The sequence below is a fragment of the Phodopus roborovskii genome, unplaced genomic scaffold (assembly GCF_943737965.1).
Source record: "Phodopus roborovskii unplaced genomic scaffold, PHOROB, whole genome shotgun sequence".
Classification (NCBI taxonomy): Eukaryota; Metazoa; Chordata; class Mammalia; order Rodentia; family Cricetidae; genus Phodopus; species Phodopus roborovskii.
Window position 1 is genome coordinate 3096345 of NW_026126586.1, and position 16452 is coordinate 3112796.

The 16452-nt window shown below is 38.1% G+C and overlaps 1 protein-coding gene across 2 annotated transcripts; it reads left to right on the forward strand.

Annotated features, from left to right (window-relative positions):
* Nucleotides 1-1113: 1113 nt before the first annotated feature.
* Dazl (deleted in azoospermia like) lies at nt 1114-15815 on the forward strand. 2 transcript variants are annotated; one of them, XM_051204197.1, is made up of 11 exons: nt 1114-1145; nt 5756-5902; nt 6272-6363; nt 6822-6873; nt 7179-7242; nt 7332-7471; nt 8673-8744; nt 10099-10149; nt 10830-10943; nt 12047-12145; nt 15471-15815. In XM_051204197.1, exons 1-11 carry the CDS (start codon nt 1143-1145, stop codon nt 15531-15533), a joined length of 897 nt encoding a protein of 298 aa, XP_051060154.1. In that variant the 5' UTR covers nt 1114-1142; the 3' UTR covers nt 15534-15815. The 2 variants fall into 2 exon arrangements, with proteins under 2 accessions (XP_051060154.1, XP_051060155.1); XM_051204198.1 differs by lacking the exon at nt 12047-12145.
* Nucleotides 15816-16452: the final 637 nt, after the last annotated feature.

Genomic DNA, 16452 nt, shown 5'->3' on the forward strand with positions numbered 1-16452 from the left:
CACCATTATTGTCTGGCTAATGAAAAATTTAAGTCTATCATTTTGCCGGCCCCAGGAGGGGAAACGCATTTAAGTATTTTTCATCGGCACAAAAGACAAGTTTGAGGATTAAAAAAAAAAAAAAGAAAAGAAAAAAAAAATGATAGTAACCCATGACGTGCCGAAGCGGTTCTGGGATGCACGACTGTTCCCACCAACCACCCTCCAGCCTGGCTTTGCTGTGGGTAGGCCCTGCTTCTCTCCGGTGGAATGTTCTAGAACTCTCTCGGCAGGCCTAGCTTGTTCGCGTAAAGCCTGCAGACACTCGCGCGTTACAACTGAAACTCCGGGCGGGAAGAAATAGTGTCCCATGTTGGCCACTGTGTCTGTTGTACCTGCAAATGCAGGCCCTCTTTTCATCTGAAAGGGGAAAACAAACACACACACACCCAGAAGGATCAGGAAGGAAGCCGGCCCTGGCCGCTGGCCGCGCGGCGCCCCAGCCTGTCGCCTGCCGCCTGCCGCTCCTCCATGCGGCAGGGAGAGAGGCGTCAAGGGCCGGGCCGGGCGGCACTGGCGGCCGCTTCCTATTTCCCCCCGCATTTCGTTCCTTTTAAGCGCCATGGCCAGGCCTTCGGGACGGGGACAACCCTATGCACCCCAGGCGCCGTCCTGCGGCCGCGAACTAAGCGCACGTCTCCGGGCAGAGCCGAGCGGCTCTCGGGGCGGTGCGCACTCGCGTCTGGGGTGGCGCGAGCCCGCGCGCGGAGCCGCCCCGCGTGGACGCGGCCTAGCACGGCGCCGGGCACCGTCCGTCGCGCATGCCCCGTGCGCACCCCTCACGCACCCGCGTGGGCGGCGTGGGCCCCCCCGGCCCCCCCTGCGTGGGCCGAGCGCCGCCGCCCATTGGCTGAGGCCCGCCACGCGGCCGGCCACGCACAGCCACCCCCGGGCCCCCCGCCCGCCATGCCTCAGTGACTCGGCGACCGCGGCCTGGCTCGCTTCGGGCTCCGCTGTCTCCGCGGCCTTCGGCTCTCCGTCCACCGCCGCCCCGGCTCCTCGGCCGTTGGAGGCCAGGCGCCCCCCCCGCAGTGCTCCCCACAGCCGCCCGCCGCAGCCTCCGCTCCGCCTCGACGCTCTTCGCCCCAACTCCGGCCGCCATCATGGTGAGTCGAGGCCAGGCCCCGGAGGGGCCGGGGCAGGAGCGGCCGGAGGCCGCGCGCCTCCCACGGACGGTGAAATTGTCCTCCGCGGAGCACGGAGAAGGCAGGGGTGGAGGGCAGGAGGGGGCCTCACTTCCGGTGCCCCCGACCCCCGGGCACGGCCCCCGCTGAGTGCGGCCTACGGGCACAGACGGGCGGCCCGGACATGGAGGGAGGCCGGGACATGGCGGGAGGCCGGGACATGGCGGGAGGCCGGGACATGGCGGGAGGCCCGGATATGGCGGGCGGCCGGGACATGGCGGGCGGCCGGGACATGGCGGGAGGCCGGGACATGGCGGGCGGCCGGGACATGGCGGGCGATGGCGGGCGGCCCTCGGGCTGCCCCAGCTGGGCCGCGTGCGCCACCTGGGCGTCGCGCGCCGCGTCTTTCCCGCCTTCGGGCCGCGGCCGCCCAGCCCCCACCGGGCCGTGGCTTCCGGGGCGGGGCGGGACGGCGCGGGCTGCTCCACCGGGTGGCGCCGGCCTGGGGCGTCCTAGCGGCAAACGCTGGAGGCTCGAGGCCGCCATGGGCGAGGCCTTGTTGGGAGCGGCGCCTCAGGGTGCGCCGGCGGCTCTGCGCAGGCGTGCGTGCGTGCCCTGCGTGCGTGCCTGCCTGCGTCCTTCGGGCTAGAGGAGCTGGCGGCCAGCGAGGACATTGCGAGTTCCACGTTGAGTCGCAGTAGCCGTTGAGTCACAAGCCTGTTAATTTGTGTTTATGTCCATTTATACATGTCCCTTTTTTTCCAGTCACAATCCTGTTAATTTGTATTTGTGTCCATTTATACATGTCCTTTTTTTTCCATTTTAGGGGTCCGCGGAGAAAATCTCTCTGATTTGTGACGAATGATAAAATTGAGTTGGACAGTTAATGTAAATGTTTGGAGACATTAGTAGTTGTCCATCATCATAATTAAAATCCCAGTATCAGAAGAAATACTGTGGACAGTTTTCTCTCACGACTAGATTTAGAAATATGATTTCTCTCACTACTAGATTTAGAAATTTGATGAGTGCAGACTTCATCTTGGCCAATATTTGTAACATACGTGGCAGTTTGCTTAGCATGGTGATTTAATTAAATTTTGGCGACATGGTCCTAGAATTTTTAGTAACAGTATGCTCAGCTTATATCTATTTTTGATGTGTGGGAGGGTATTCAAGTGTAATGGGATGTTGCTGTACTGTGGAGTTTGCGTATGATAGCCTTCAAGTTCATTGTTGGTGTCCTAATATTTCTCGATTACAATTCATTTACAGGTAGAATTGATAAAACTTTTTCTTACACTTAATAGTTTGTTTTTAATATGCTATATTATATCCTATTCATGGACAACTTTCCTACCAGATTCAGTATATTTTGTGGATAATCTCAACTACTGAGTGGCGGGCACAGATGCTGAGGCAGGAGGATCACTTGAGCCCCTCAGAAATTTCAGGATAACCATCCAGGCCAACCTTGGCAACATGAGACACTGTCTTTTAAGTAATCGTACTAAAGAGGCAGGTGGAACTCCATGAGTTCGAGGGCAACCTCAAATATCTACATAACAAACTTCAGGCCCACCAATTACATACATAGTAAGACCAGACTTTAAATAAATGAACTTTAGAAGTTACACTATCTTGAACATTAAATTTTGGCTTAGTGATTATTTGGTTGTAGAGAGTTTTTTTGGTCATGTATAAAAAGTAAAGCATCTATGGGTTATGGGTGTTAAAGATGGTAACACTAAATGAAGCATACAGTAGGCACTGTGGTTCAGAGCTTGGTAAAATGGAGGGCTCTGCTTTGTTAGCTTTGAGTGCCACCTACTGGATAAGGGCCAGGATATATGGTGTGCCTTCCTGAATTTAATACATTATTATACTATTAAGATGAGATGAACTTTATACTTATTCTAGTTAAGCAGGAAGCCTAAGCCCAAATCTAGTGTCCTGTAATAATTGATGCTTTACTTTCCTCCTTATTAAATTGTCTTCAAACATCCATTTTACTTTTGTGTAAAGAAAAACAATTAGACATTTGAGATCTTTTCTAATTACTTAATTTTCAGTCAAGGAAATCAAGATCCCCAAAACAGTTGCTTTATTGAACAATGAAAAATGAAGTTCTTCACAACAGTTTTTTCTTCTTCAATTCTAATGATACCATACATAAAAGGATTTTCAGTACATACTTATACAGGTTTTGGTTCCAGCAATCCTTTGCTGTGTGTGTGTGGGGGGGGGGGGTTATTGGCATTAAGGGATTTTGAAGTAGAATCTCTGGCTGTTTACCTACCAGAAGTTTACCTCACTGGTGATACACAGAAATGTCTCTCTAGATATTAAATGTCCTTGTAGCACTGAGAACTTAGCATTTAGAACTTCTTAAACTCTGACACAGTTAACTGGTGAAATAGTACACCTCTGTATTAAAAAGCATCCTGCATTGTGGTACAGACACTAGTAATAAAAATTATTTATCAAACTGTCCTATATTCATTCATAAAAGATGGGTAAATTAAGAAAATTTGTAAAACCACTCTTTCATGTTTTGAATGAAAAAATTTAGAAGAGGTGGATTATCTATTAGGAAAGCAAATGTAGTCAAGTTCTAAATAGTTGAAGATACATAGCATATGTAGTAATCCCACTTAGAAAAAATTGTAAGACATCAACAGAAGGGAAAACCTTATTTTCACTTCCTGATATTTCACTGTCATGAAATATCACTGTTGAAGGGAATTTACTGGTAAAGGAATAAGGTTGTTCTTAAGGATACAAAATAATGAGCTTAGATGGATAGAGAAATAAAAGGTGATTTGACAATTTCATTTCCAAAATTTTTATAAAATTAACCTTTGAAAAACAAATCGTAACTTTTAGCTTTTTAGTATATATAATACACAAATAATATATATACTAGCATTCTCTTAAAACCTTTAGTATTACCCTCCTATTAATCAGTTTTATTAATGAATTTTGAGTAGATGTATCATATATTAGTTTACTAAAGTTCTGGTAGTTAATAAAGTGCTTGTAAAACGTAAGCTGTGATAGTAAAAATTTAACCCTTTTCTAATAATACACTGAAAAATAAATGCAAATACAGGACACTAACTCATATTAGCACATTTATAGTTTACAAGATAAGTTTAGCAATGTTAGTCATTTACAGAGAATTTGCCCAGGTGTACCTTCAGCAGGTATGTAATTTATAACTTAGTGTAAGGTACATGAATCTAGGTGTCTGGACTAAGTGCTTTGTTGTATTGCCTCTACTATACACATATTTTCCCAGTAAGTTTGCTTTAGGAAAATTCATGGTAACCATTTAGAGTCTATTGTGTGAAGATTGAATACAATGTGGATCAAAATCCAGAAAACAAATGAGTTGTATGTATTGGCTTTTTTATTTGAAAACAAAAGATGGTATTATTTCTATTAACCTACTGATCTGGTGTTAGACAAAGTAAAATGACTTATATAAGAGATATTTTGTTGGGGGTTTTGAACTGCTGCTTTATTTTGGGTTTTTATGTGCATTTGATTTAACATACTCTATAAAATGAAGGTTTTATTAGTATATCCATAATGATTTTAGTAGTTTTAGTCTTCACAGATCTGAACTTTCCATCCAGTTCATCAAATACAGCATTTTCATATATTGTATGAAATAATTGTTATTGTTCCACAGTATAGTATGAAAGATGACCTGTGGGGCTGAAGAGATGGCTCAATGGTTAATGCTATTCTTGGAAAAGGACCTTTGCCAGCTCAAAATTGTAGCTTCAGTTCCAGGGAAATCCTGCTCCCTCTGGCTTCTGCAGACACTAGACATACACATGGTGCACATAAGTGCAAGCAGGCAAAACACACACAGATTAAAAACCAAAATGGAATGTGCTGTCTTAGTGCTCTATTGCTGTGAAGAGATCACAGCAACTCATAAAAGAAAGCATTTCATTGGGCCTGAACAGTTTCAGAGGTTTAGTCCATCATCATCATGACAGGAAGTATGGCAGCACTCAGGCGGAAGTGATGCTGGAGAAGTAGCAAAGAGTTTCACATCTGTCCCCAGGCATTAGGAAGAGGGAGTCCCTCAGCCTCTCTCAAAACCCATCTCCAAGTTGGGCGGGTGGTGAATGCTTTTAATCCCAGCACTTGGGAGGCAGAGGCCTGCCTGATCTACAGAGTGAGTTTCAGGACAGCCAAGGTTACACAGAGAAACCCTGTCTCAAAAAAAACAAAAAAGCCCAACTCTAGTAACAGGGTTCCTTCAACAAGGCCATATACACCTTTTTTAATGGTAACCAAGCATTGAGAACTGTGAGTCTATGGGGGCCATTCTTATTCAGATGACCACACTTGTTTTAAAAAAGATGACACTGAGAAGCATCATATTTCAGAAAGTACTATATCCTTTTTTAAAATTTCCACTCCAGTTCTCTGCTAATTGCTTTAAGTCCTGAAGCTAAGCTGTATTGACATGGGTAATGCAGAGTAACACTAACTTACGTTAAATACAAAAGGTATGTTTCACATAGTTTGTCGTGAGTGTGTATTTTAATTGTCTGTTTTCTAAATTACAGTCTGCTACAACTCCTGAGACTGCAAATTCAGCTGTCTCCAGGGAGGCCAGTACCCAGTCTTCATCAGCAGCCACCAGTCAAGGATATGTTTTGCCAGAAGGCAAAATCATGCCAAACACCGTTTTTGTTGGTGGAATTGATGTTAGGGTATTGTATTCATAATTTATTTATACTTCAAAATACATGGTAAAGCCATGTATTTGGGTGGGGAGAGGAGGTTGGAGGAGTGCTTGGGCCTAGGACTTTAAGAGGAGCCCTGGCATCATATTTGAGAGGCTTGATAAATTTTAATTATTCAAAATGTTGTGGATGATGGGATTTGATGTGTAGACCTAAAAGGAGTGTTTTAAATTGTATGTGGGTTTGGTTTTAACCCACTGAGACTAAAAATACACTCAACAAAGTGGAAGAATTTAGAGATACCAGAGATTGACTTGCACATAATTAAATATCTCTTCGTGATTCAATTAGAAGTCTTGCTTTATTTTTACTCTTGAAGTTCATTTCTTTTCATAGATGGATGAAACCGAAATCAGAAGTTTCTTTGCCAGATACGGCTCAGTAAAAGAAGTGAAGATAATCACTGATCGAACTGGTGTGTCGAAGGGGTATGTAAACACACTTGCTATAGCTACTGTTTATAGAGCTACACATGACTGGAGAGGTGCCTGAGTAACAGGCAAGACTCCAGTGGGCATTCTACCATTAACTAAATTGTCACTTTTATAATTTATTTTATGGCTAAAGTAATTTCAGTATTTTCTACCTTTTATTTCACACAAATGGGTTATCAAATAATTATTTTCTTGGCACATTTCCACAGTATCTTCAATTTTAGCTGTCTTCCCCTAGATAATCTTTGTTAATTAATGCTAATATTAGCACATACTGACATATTAGACCAAGAAAGCAAAGGAGTTATAGAGGCTCTGTTATCTATCTCTCGACATGTTTATCACAGTATATTCATCTTCCATTATCACCATTTCTGCTATTTTATAGAATGTTAGAAGATCTAAACTGGTACCATGTAGTTATTTTGTATTTCATTTATCTGCCTTTCTAGCTATGGATTTGTTTCATTTTATAATGACGTGGATGTACAGAAGATAGTAGAAGTAAGTAATAGTCTTAAAGAAAACTCTTAGAATTGAAAAGTGCTGAATATTCAGTCTTATAAAATACAGAGAAAAATAGGCTTCCTTTCTGTTTAAAATCAAAATATTCTTAGGTAACTTCACAAAACCTGCTTGCTTGGGGGCATCTAGCTTAATCAACTAGAGGCAGTTAGAAATGGATGAACGACTTTACTAAATTTAACTTGATGCTTTGGGACACTTTGATTAGAATTGTAAGGCTGTGTACAGTATTTGCCCAAGTCTTGGAAATGAAGGATTAAATTATCATTTGTTACTGTTTTTAGTCACAGATAAATTTCCATGGTAAAAAGCTGAAACTAGGCCCTGCAATCAGGAAACAAAATTTATGTGAGTAAAAACAGAAATTGTACTTGATGAAACTGCTTAGATTTTCAGAGAACTTCGATGTAAGTTTTGCTCTTTTTATTTTTTTTAAGGTGCTTATCATGTGCAGCCACGTCCTTTGATTTTTAATCCTCCTCCACCACCACAGTTTCCGAGTGTTTGGAGTAGTCCAAATGCTGAGACATACATGCAGCCTCCAACCATGATGAATCCTATAACTCAGTATGTTCAGGTAAAAACAGCTGCATCCTTGTTAGGTTTGTTTAATAGTTTCTGAACTTTGAAATCATATGCATGGTTTAGATGTTAAGTGTAATACTGTCCAGTCTTTATTGGAATACTTAAAATATGAGGAATTTGTTCCTTTTGTTTACACTCATTCTTACTGCTTTTTTCCTTATGCTAAGCTGAATTTTGCCTCTGTGTTCTTTGTAAGCCTTTTATCCTTGGTAGCCACATTAAATATCCTGTTATTCCACAGATTACCTTTCAGACACGTAGAAAAAGTATATAGAAAGAATTTTACTATTTTTCTTTGTTGGCAAAAAAGTCTCAAATTGAAAAGTTGTTTAAATGTTCAGAAACAGCTTTGTATGTCCTTTTAGTTGATTGTTTCCAAAGATGATCAGTTCATCTGTGTTTCACCTGCAGTGATTTCCAAATGCCTCCTCGTGCATAGGTTGTTGACACCTAGGTTTATTTTAGTTCTAGAACTGTTAGGTTTTATTGGTTTAATATTTAAATTTCATGCTTACTATGCCTATTGATGCTAAATAACATTCTTGGTACATTTTACTTTTTCAATTTGAGAGACTTTTTGGCCAGAAAAGAAAAAGAATAATAAAATCCTATTTTTTTCTTCTGTATGTGACACCTTTCCTTATTTTTCTGGCTCCAAATATGACTTAGAAGAAAATCCATACTTATTTCTAACATTTACTGTGTATCATTACTGATAAGTATTGAAAAACATTCATTTAATCCCTTGTAGAAATCAAACACAGAAAAATCATAAGGCTGTAGAAAAATATTTGTTCTGTTCACCTTGCTATGAGTATATATTCTGTGACGGCATTTAACAGCAGATGTATGTATTCAACTCCCCATAGAACTGCATAGTCAGGGTATGGTCTCTTCCTAAGGTGAATATTTTCACAAAGAAACAGAAATGTATGTGTTTAACTCCCCATAGAACTATATGTATATGATGGGTTGGAGAAGCAAGTCACTTAACATTGTCTTTTTCTCCTTCCTGTGCAACAGGTTATCAATTGATAAGGAGTATTTTCTTCATACAGCCAGTAATTTAGAGTCCTCAGTTTATATATAGAAAAAGAAAATTGCATTTTTTTTGTTGTATTGTGAATGATACTCTTTCTCATTCTCTCAAATTTATTTTATAAAGCCAGTTTTTCTGTGAACTTTATTCCCAGGCATACCCTCCTTATCCAAGTTCACCAGTTCAGGTCATCACTGGATATCAGCTGCCTGTTTATAATTATCAGGTATTTTTTCCTTTAATTGAAAATATACCCTGATTATGGTTTCCCCTTTCTGTACTCCTCACAGTCTCTGTTCCCCTTGATCCTGTTCAGGTTCACGCCCTAAAAACAGCCTTCTATGGTGTCTTAGTGTTCATTGCTGTGAAGAGACACCATGACCACAGCAATTCTTACAAAAGAAAGCATTTAATTGGGGGCTGGCTTACAGTTTTTGGAGGTTTAGTTCATGCAGGGGAATTAGCTGAGACTTTATATCTGGTCGATAGGCAGCAGGAAGAGATAGCCCCAGGTCCTGGCATGGGCTTTTGAAAACCCTGAAGCCTACCCCTAGCAACACACTTCTTCCAACAAGGTTATACCACATAATCCTTTCAAATAGTGCCATTCCCTGGTTACCAGGTATTTAAATATGTGGGCCTATGGGGACATACTCATTGAATCCACCACAAAAGGAGTAACAAAGTACAATAAGAGAAAAACTACCCTAACAAAATTGAACGGGGATGGGGGCAAGAAAGAAGGAACAGAGCCCAAGAAGTCTCAAGAGTTAGAGATCCATTTGTTCTTACACTCAGGAATATCATACATAACATTAAACTGGAATCTATGATATACAGGCAGAGGACCTATAAATTCTACATCAGTCCCTGAGAGTTTTATATGTGCTTTGATCATGTTGATTTAGAGGGTCTTGTGTCCTCCATCCAATTTGGCTCACACTCATTCTGCCTCCTCTTCTGCAGGGTTCCCTGAGCCCTAATGGGAGAGGAATTTGAATTATCAAATAATTTAAGCAAATATAATATAACTTTGGGATATTATTATGGTCTGTCTTCCTATGAAATTGCTGCATAGTGTGCTGTTTAACATACCAAAAATTAAATGGAAATAGAATTAGTCTATAATTTTATTTTTGCTAAATACCTGATGAGTTCAGGCTGACTTACAAGTTTTTATAGAATAGGTTGAAATAAAAATACTACCCAGTGCTTAGCGCATCAAATTCTGATTGATAGTGTATAATTTTACTAGATGCTACAAAATAGTAGTTCCACGAAATTCTTCCAATAGATGTGATCATATTAATGACATATGACCATAGCTGTAGTAATAATTTCCAAGTGCTACTGTCTTCAAATTTTCCTGAATGCCAGCTTCCAATTGAGAAAATGGGAGGTTTATATTTGGAAGAAACAGAAACATGCGTAGATAAAGGAAACATAAATGTACCTGTCTTTGGTTCTGTTTTATAATAAGAAATTAACAGTCAGTGTGATAAACATAATTAACATTGTCTTATCGCCTTTTTTGTAAAAATGTATAGGTGTTTAAATAATCTGTGTTTCCTTTTCTTAAGATGCCACCGCAGTGGCCGGCTGGGGAACAGAGGAGTTATGTTATACCTCCGGTAAAACGAATTAGCTGAACATATCTGCTTACTCTTATACTTTTTCTAATATATTGCTTTTTCCATATTGTACATGTATATAAATATTTTAATTGCCTTTTTTGTTATGAATTTTATTATGTTTTTTTAATCTCAGTCATAGACTCTCATGAGAAACTGCTTTTTGTTTTTTACACTATTTTTTTTATGCCTGCTCAATGGCTGCTTCATATACAATAAATTTTTGGTTACTTGCTGGCATGATGTATAAGTCAAAGAAAGTAGTATTAAATATTAGATTCATAGTTAGCATTTGGTCTTCTTGGAATCTGCCTCCCTCTGACTTTGCAACTAAAAGAAAATAATACAGGAGAGAAACATTTTCTTCATTAATATTATAAAAGGAATAAAAGGTGATGTTACCTGTAAAATAGCCAAGCTTCTGTTAGCTAACTTCCATAAAGATTGGATACTTGAAAAATATACCAGTTGAATTCTTGGGTACTCCGTGTTACTAAATGTTACAGATATTTCAACTCATACTGATTGATGTTGACAGATTATGTTTTTAAACAAAAGACTTAATATCAGCCATTTAGTATAAAACAGTTTCTGAAATAGTAGCTTAGCCTTTTGAAGAATGACTTATAAGTATGTTATGTTTCTTGTTGGTTATACTTTTTCTTATTATTTAAATATAGGCTTATACAACTGTTAACTACCACTGCAGTGAAGTTGATTCAGGAGCTGACGTTTTGCCAAATGAATGTTCAGTTCATGAAGCTACACCAGCCTCTGGAAATGGCCCACAAAAGGCAAACATCTAATTTTGTTTACTGGTTTTTATATTTAGTTTTTATTACATTTTTATATTAATGATGATTCTTGGAGTAGACCTATTTACCCAGATTTAAAAATGAAAGTTAAAACCTGCATTGTTTAGGAAAATTAACTCTGCAGTTAATGTACAAGACATACCAAACCTTGAGAGTTTCTGATTCCTTTGTCATATTCTCTCTTCTAAGTACATTTTTCTTAAATTATTTTAGTTACTCTTCTGTAGTATGACTTTGTAGAATTCAGTGTATGAATTATATTTGCCGTGTTTTTAAAATTTTTTATTTAAATAGTATGTATTTATGGTATTGTGATATATATGATTTTAGCTTTTAAAATGGTGATTATTTGATACTGAACTAGACAGTCGTTTCTTTAATCATATTCTCACCCCAAAATTCTAATTCATATTGTTGAATGAATAATGCAGTTGAAATGTTGGGAATGAGTGCAATGAAAGATTTCACTGGAGCGATCCCTCATCTCTGTGTTAGTGGGGGAAAAAAGGAAAACAGCTGAACAATAAGATAGGATAACAAATTGCTTTATTTCATGCAGTCTTAAAATTTAAAATAAGGGCACAGTGATGTAAAACTGTAATCCTAGCATTTTGGAGGTAGAGGGGTAGAAAGAAAATGAGTTCAAAACTAGCCTTGGCTACATAGAAAATTTGAGGAAAGCCTAGGGTAGCATAAGACTCGGCCTCAAAAAAAAAAAAAAAAAAAAAAAAAAAAAAAAAACTTCACACACATAAATATACATATAAATTTAAAATAGCTTGCTCTGCAATTATACTAACAGATATCACCCCGAATACTTGTTTTTTAAATACTGAAAGTCTTGATTCCTTCTGTAATAGGAAAAATAAATGCTTCAAGAAAATACCACAATTTTAATAAATATACTGACTTAAATTTGCTAAGATACTAAAACATTAATTTAGGAAGACTATATAAAATAAACAATTAGTGGTAAGAATTTGACATTATGAAAGAATTTCTTAGAAATGTATATGCTCAGTATACTTCCAAAAACCCACTAGCAGTGAGTAAAAGATGTAGTCTTTAAACTTCTGTTTCAGAAGTCTGTGGACCGAAGCATACAGACAGTGGTCTCTTGTCTATTTAACCCTGAGAACAGACTGAGAAACTCTCTTGTTACTCAAGATGATTACTTCAAGGTAGGACAAGAATAGTATGCCGAATAAAATGTGTGTGTATTAACATTGAAACATTATTTTTCCTGTGGTGTATATATTTTATAGTAATTGATTCAAGTGTTTACTATAAACCCTGGTAAGCCATTATGGTGGTTAAGTTTTACCTAGAAGTGTGTTGGATGCTTTGTAAACTTTAGAATAATATAGATTATGTCTTTAGGGAAGAAAAGTTTTCAAAAGGTAAACAGTTCATGAGCTGTTTGGCACATGGCTCAGTGAGTAAAGCACTTACTGAGCAAGTATGAATTTGACCTCAGAATTATATAAATTCCAGGTGGGTTTAGCAGCCTGCCTAGAATTTCAGTTCTCAGAAGCAAAGGCAGGATCCTGAGCAAGCTGTGTAGCCAGCTTAGCCCATATCATGAAGCAATCAGAAAGACTCCAGATGTTAACTTACACAGGTATGCACACAAACACACATGCGCGCGCACGAGACACAAATATACATATAGGGAAATGGGAAAATAATATAAAGGGCTCATTCATGAGAGTTGGCAGAAAAAATAATAACTTGACCACACAGTAAAAGAAAAATTTGAAAGCAGAATATAACTTATAGCTATTGGACTAAAGAGAACAGAACTACTTGATTAATATAGTTGAACATTGTGTGAAGAATGAAAAGGGATAAAACTGAGGAGATTGAAAAAAGTCAAGTGTGAATGAGTTTAGCAAAGATTGGATTTCTAATCTTCTGTCCACATTGTAAAGATCACTTACATTTTAGGACTACAGTTTTGCCTGCCTTCTTTGTGGTGGTTTAGGTTGGGGGTTAGAACTCAGGGACTTGGACATGCTGTAGGCACATGGTTTACAACTGAGCTGTTTTTCCAGTACCAAGACTTCTTACAAATGTAAAATGAGGATGAGTAGAACACAGTTGCTAAGGTCCCTTTAGTTTTGAGGCTGAATATGAAGTCCATTAATTGGTTAGTCCAGTGGAGAGAATATTGCATTCAAGGGGATATTGTTTTGAAAACAATAGGTAAATGATAGGCGTCTAATAAGGATATCATTCAACTCACTTAAAATACATGGTTTCATGGATTTTTAGTATATTTACTTAATTATACAACCACAAGTCAAACTTAAAATGTCTTAGCCATCCCATAAATAAACCTTGTCTACTAGTAGCCAATCTCCATTTCTAATCTCTACACTTAGGTAGCCAGTAAAAGTTATTACCTACCACTTGTGTTTGCAGCATAATGAGTAAAAGATACTCATTTAAAATTGTTTTTTTTTTCTACACAGTGCAATATATAACTGCAGTAGTCAATTTGCCTCAAATTTATAAAGGTGTTAAATGGCTTGTTTGAAAACAAAGTCTTCAAAATTGAGTATTTGGTGATATAAAGAAAACTTCCCTTTGAACTCTAGATATTTCTGCCCCTGTAGTTTAGAATCAGAAATTAATAGAGTAGCCTGCTGTTGTCTGTTATGTGTGTGTGGTGGGGGGAGCTGTTCGTGAATAAGTTAGCATGTTGAAGTTCTTGAGATTCCCAAGTTCTTATCCTCCTGATTACAGAGCAAGCACATGGAGCCATAGACCTATTATTATAATCAACTAGATGCTGATTTTTTTGAAATTGGATGCACTGTTTATTTCCATCAAATTCTATTCTTTGTTTTAACTTCAGCTCCATAATTTTAATTCCTACCTCACCTCTAAAAACCTATATATTTGTAACCACTTTTCTAGGCCCCAACCTAAATGGGACGTTGTCCTGTTTGACAGGCTACATGACAGCTTGTGTACCTGGTGTACATGTGAAGGTTCTGTGGCATTCAGAAGTAGACTTGGTATCTCAGCACCTTACTTTTGAAACAGGATCTTTCACTGAATCTGGAGCTTGTCCATTTAGCTAGGCTGACTGACCTCTGCTGTAGGGATTTACCTGTTTGTGGTTCTACTCTTCTAGTACTGTGCTTATATAGTGCATCTCTAATTCCACTTTTCCAGCCACATAGAAGTCATTCTCTATACATAAGGCAATCTGGTCCCCAGGACAAAGACATGATTAAGCTAGTTGTATAGAAAATAATGCTATTTTATTAATCTACATCTCTGTAAACAACAGAGGAAAGGAAATATTTCTGTATACATCCGTCTTCTGTATCCATGTGCTCCACCCTTGAATTCAATTATGTGCACATATTTTAAATTATATTGAACATATGCAGACTTTTTGTTTTTATTGTTCACAGTGCAGTAAAACTTTCCATATTAGGGAGAACAGTGAGAAATTTAAAGTGTACAGAAAGATTGCCAGTATATATGCAAACACATAATTTTATATAAGATATATGAACAATTCTTAGGTTTCCATATCCGTGGGGAAGTGTGTTCCTAGGACCAATTCCCTTGAAAAACATTTTAAATTTCCTTACCTTCATTTCATAAAGAATGATACATTCTCACTGATTAAAGATAAGCCTTAAATAGACAAGATTTAGAGCTTTTAATCAAAGTGAAGGATTACAATTTGAAATAATGTGCTTCTCTCAAATAAGGTTTCCATCAGATGCAATTGTTAATAAAAACAATAGAGGTAGTAGCTTGTTTTTGTTGTTTAGTTTTCTCTTAATTGTATACTGGTGCTTTGCCTGTGTGTACATCTGCACTACTTATGTGTCTGGTGCCCACAAAAACCAGATATTATCTGGTCCTCTGGAACTAGAGTTAACAGTTTGTGAGCTGAAACATGGGTGGAAGTTCCATCCATATCCTCTAGAAGAATAAGTGCTCTTAACCACCAGACCAATACTCCAGACCCAAGCCTGGGGGTTACTTTGTTGTTTTGTTGGATGGCAAGATGGCTCAGCAGGTAAAGGCATTTGCCATCAAGCCTGATGACCTGTTTAATCCCTGAAACCTACATATGGTGCAGGAGAGAAACTAACCCTGCAAATTGTTCTCTTGGCTTCCACATGGGCTATGGCACATAGGTATGTATGCATGTTTGCACATACAAATTCTAGTGAAAAATATTAATACTTTTAAGAATTACATTTTCCCTTAGCTGTCATTATCATTAATTATCTAAAATGCTACTAATTTTAATCCTTATTTCTGAATTAACTGGGATTCCTTTTAAATTTTGTCATAATAAAGCCTTGCTGGTTGGTGAGCTTATTGTTTTAGAGTTCCACCAAATACTCCCCTTTTTCTAATTTCCTATACTTAAATTTAAGCCACACATTATTTAATAATCATAGATCAGTAGTGGTATGGTAGTAAGGAATTTTAAATGATTTACAATGACTTTTTTTTTGTTTCTTCTAGGATAAAAGAGTGCATCACTTTAGAAGAAGCCGGGCAGTGCTTAAATCTGATCATCTCTGCTAACTTTCTAGTCTCATGAGGATGTTGGTGTTGAGTATTAAGAGACAGAAAGGTTTTCACTATTGCAGAAATTTTGACAAATCACACTCAGACTTTCTATACAAGTTAGATTAGATTGCCTAGTTTTATGTTGAATCTGTTCATTAGATGTTTATATAGAAACTGTTTTGTGTTCACTATATAGTTGAAAAAAATAATTGCAAGTAAAAAAGGACAAAAAATAATTTTCAAATAATTGAAAAATAGCTAAAAGGAATAACTTTTAAGACTTAAGGACTTTTAATTGAAATTGGCATTTTAAGAATTCAAAAGCAAGTACTAATTTTCAAGAAAAAGATTTTATAAAACTATTTTGAAAGGTCAGGATTTTGATAGTTTGACTACAAGCATTTCACTTCTCAACAGGTACCTGAACAGTACAGTATTGTGCTTTACATTTATTATTTGTCTAAACATTTGCCACAAGAGCAGAATTTTTAGAACTGCATTTTTTAATCAGTGGAACTCAATATATAGTTAGCTTTATCTAAACCCAGGAAAACAGATTCTTAACAGTCCAATCAGTGGGTCTTACTTTTATACAAAATATTTTACCCTTTATCTAGAATCCACACATATGCACATATCCTATTTATTTGGTTGGGATGGTAATTAGGATATCTAAAATTCTGGGTATAATTTTGTTTAAAGAATCCGAGACAAACTAAACTTTGCTAGGTATATAAGCTATTTTCAGTGAGTTGATACTCTCATTTTCTTAAAATGCTAAACTCAATGGCTGTCTTAAAATTGTGCAAAATACTGGTATTAAAGAGTGCTGAAAATTTTTTATGTCACTTAAATTGAATCAGAGTATCTGAAAGAAATTTTTATAAAAACATTCAAAATATAAGTTGTTACAAAGTAAATAGATCTTTAGTTT

Bases quoted from the DNA above. Each gene is read 5' to 3' on its own strand.
- Dazl (XM_051204197.1), top strand. The intron at 8,745-10,098 runs GTATTTTTTCCT...CCTTTTCTTAAG, and splicing joins TGCCTGTTTATAATTATCAG to ATGCCACCGCAGTGGCCGGC. The intron at 12,146-15,470 runs GTAGGACAAGAA...TGTTTCTTCTAG, and splicing joins CTCAAGATGATTACTTCAAG to GATAAAAGAGTGCATCACTT.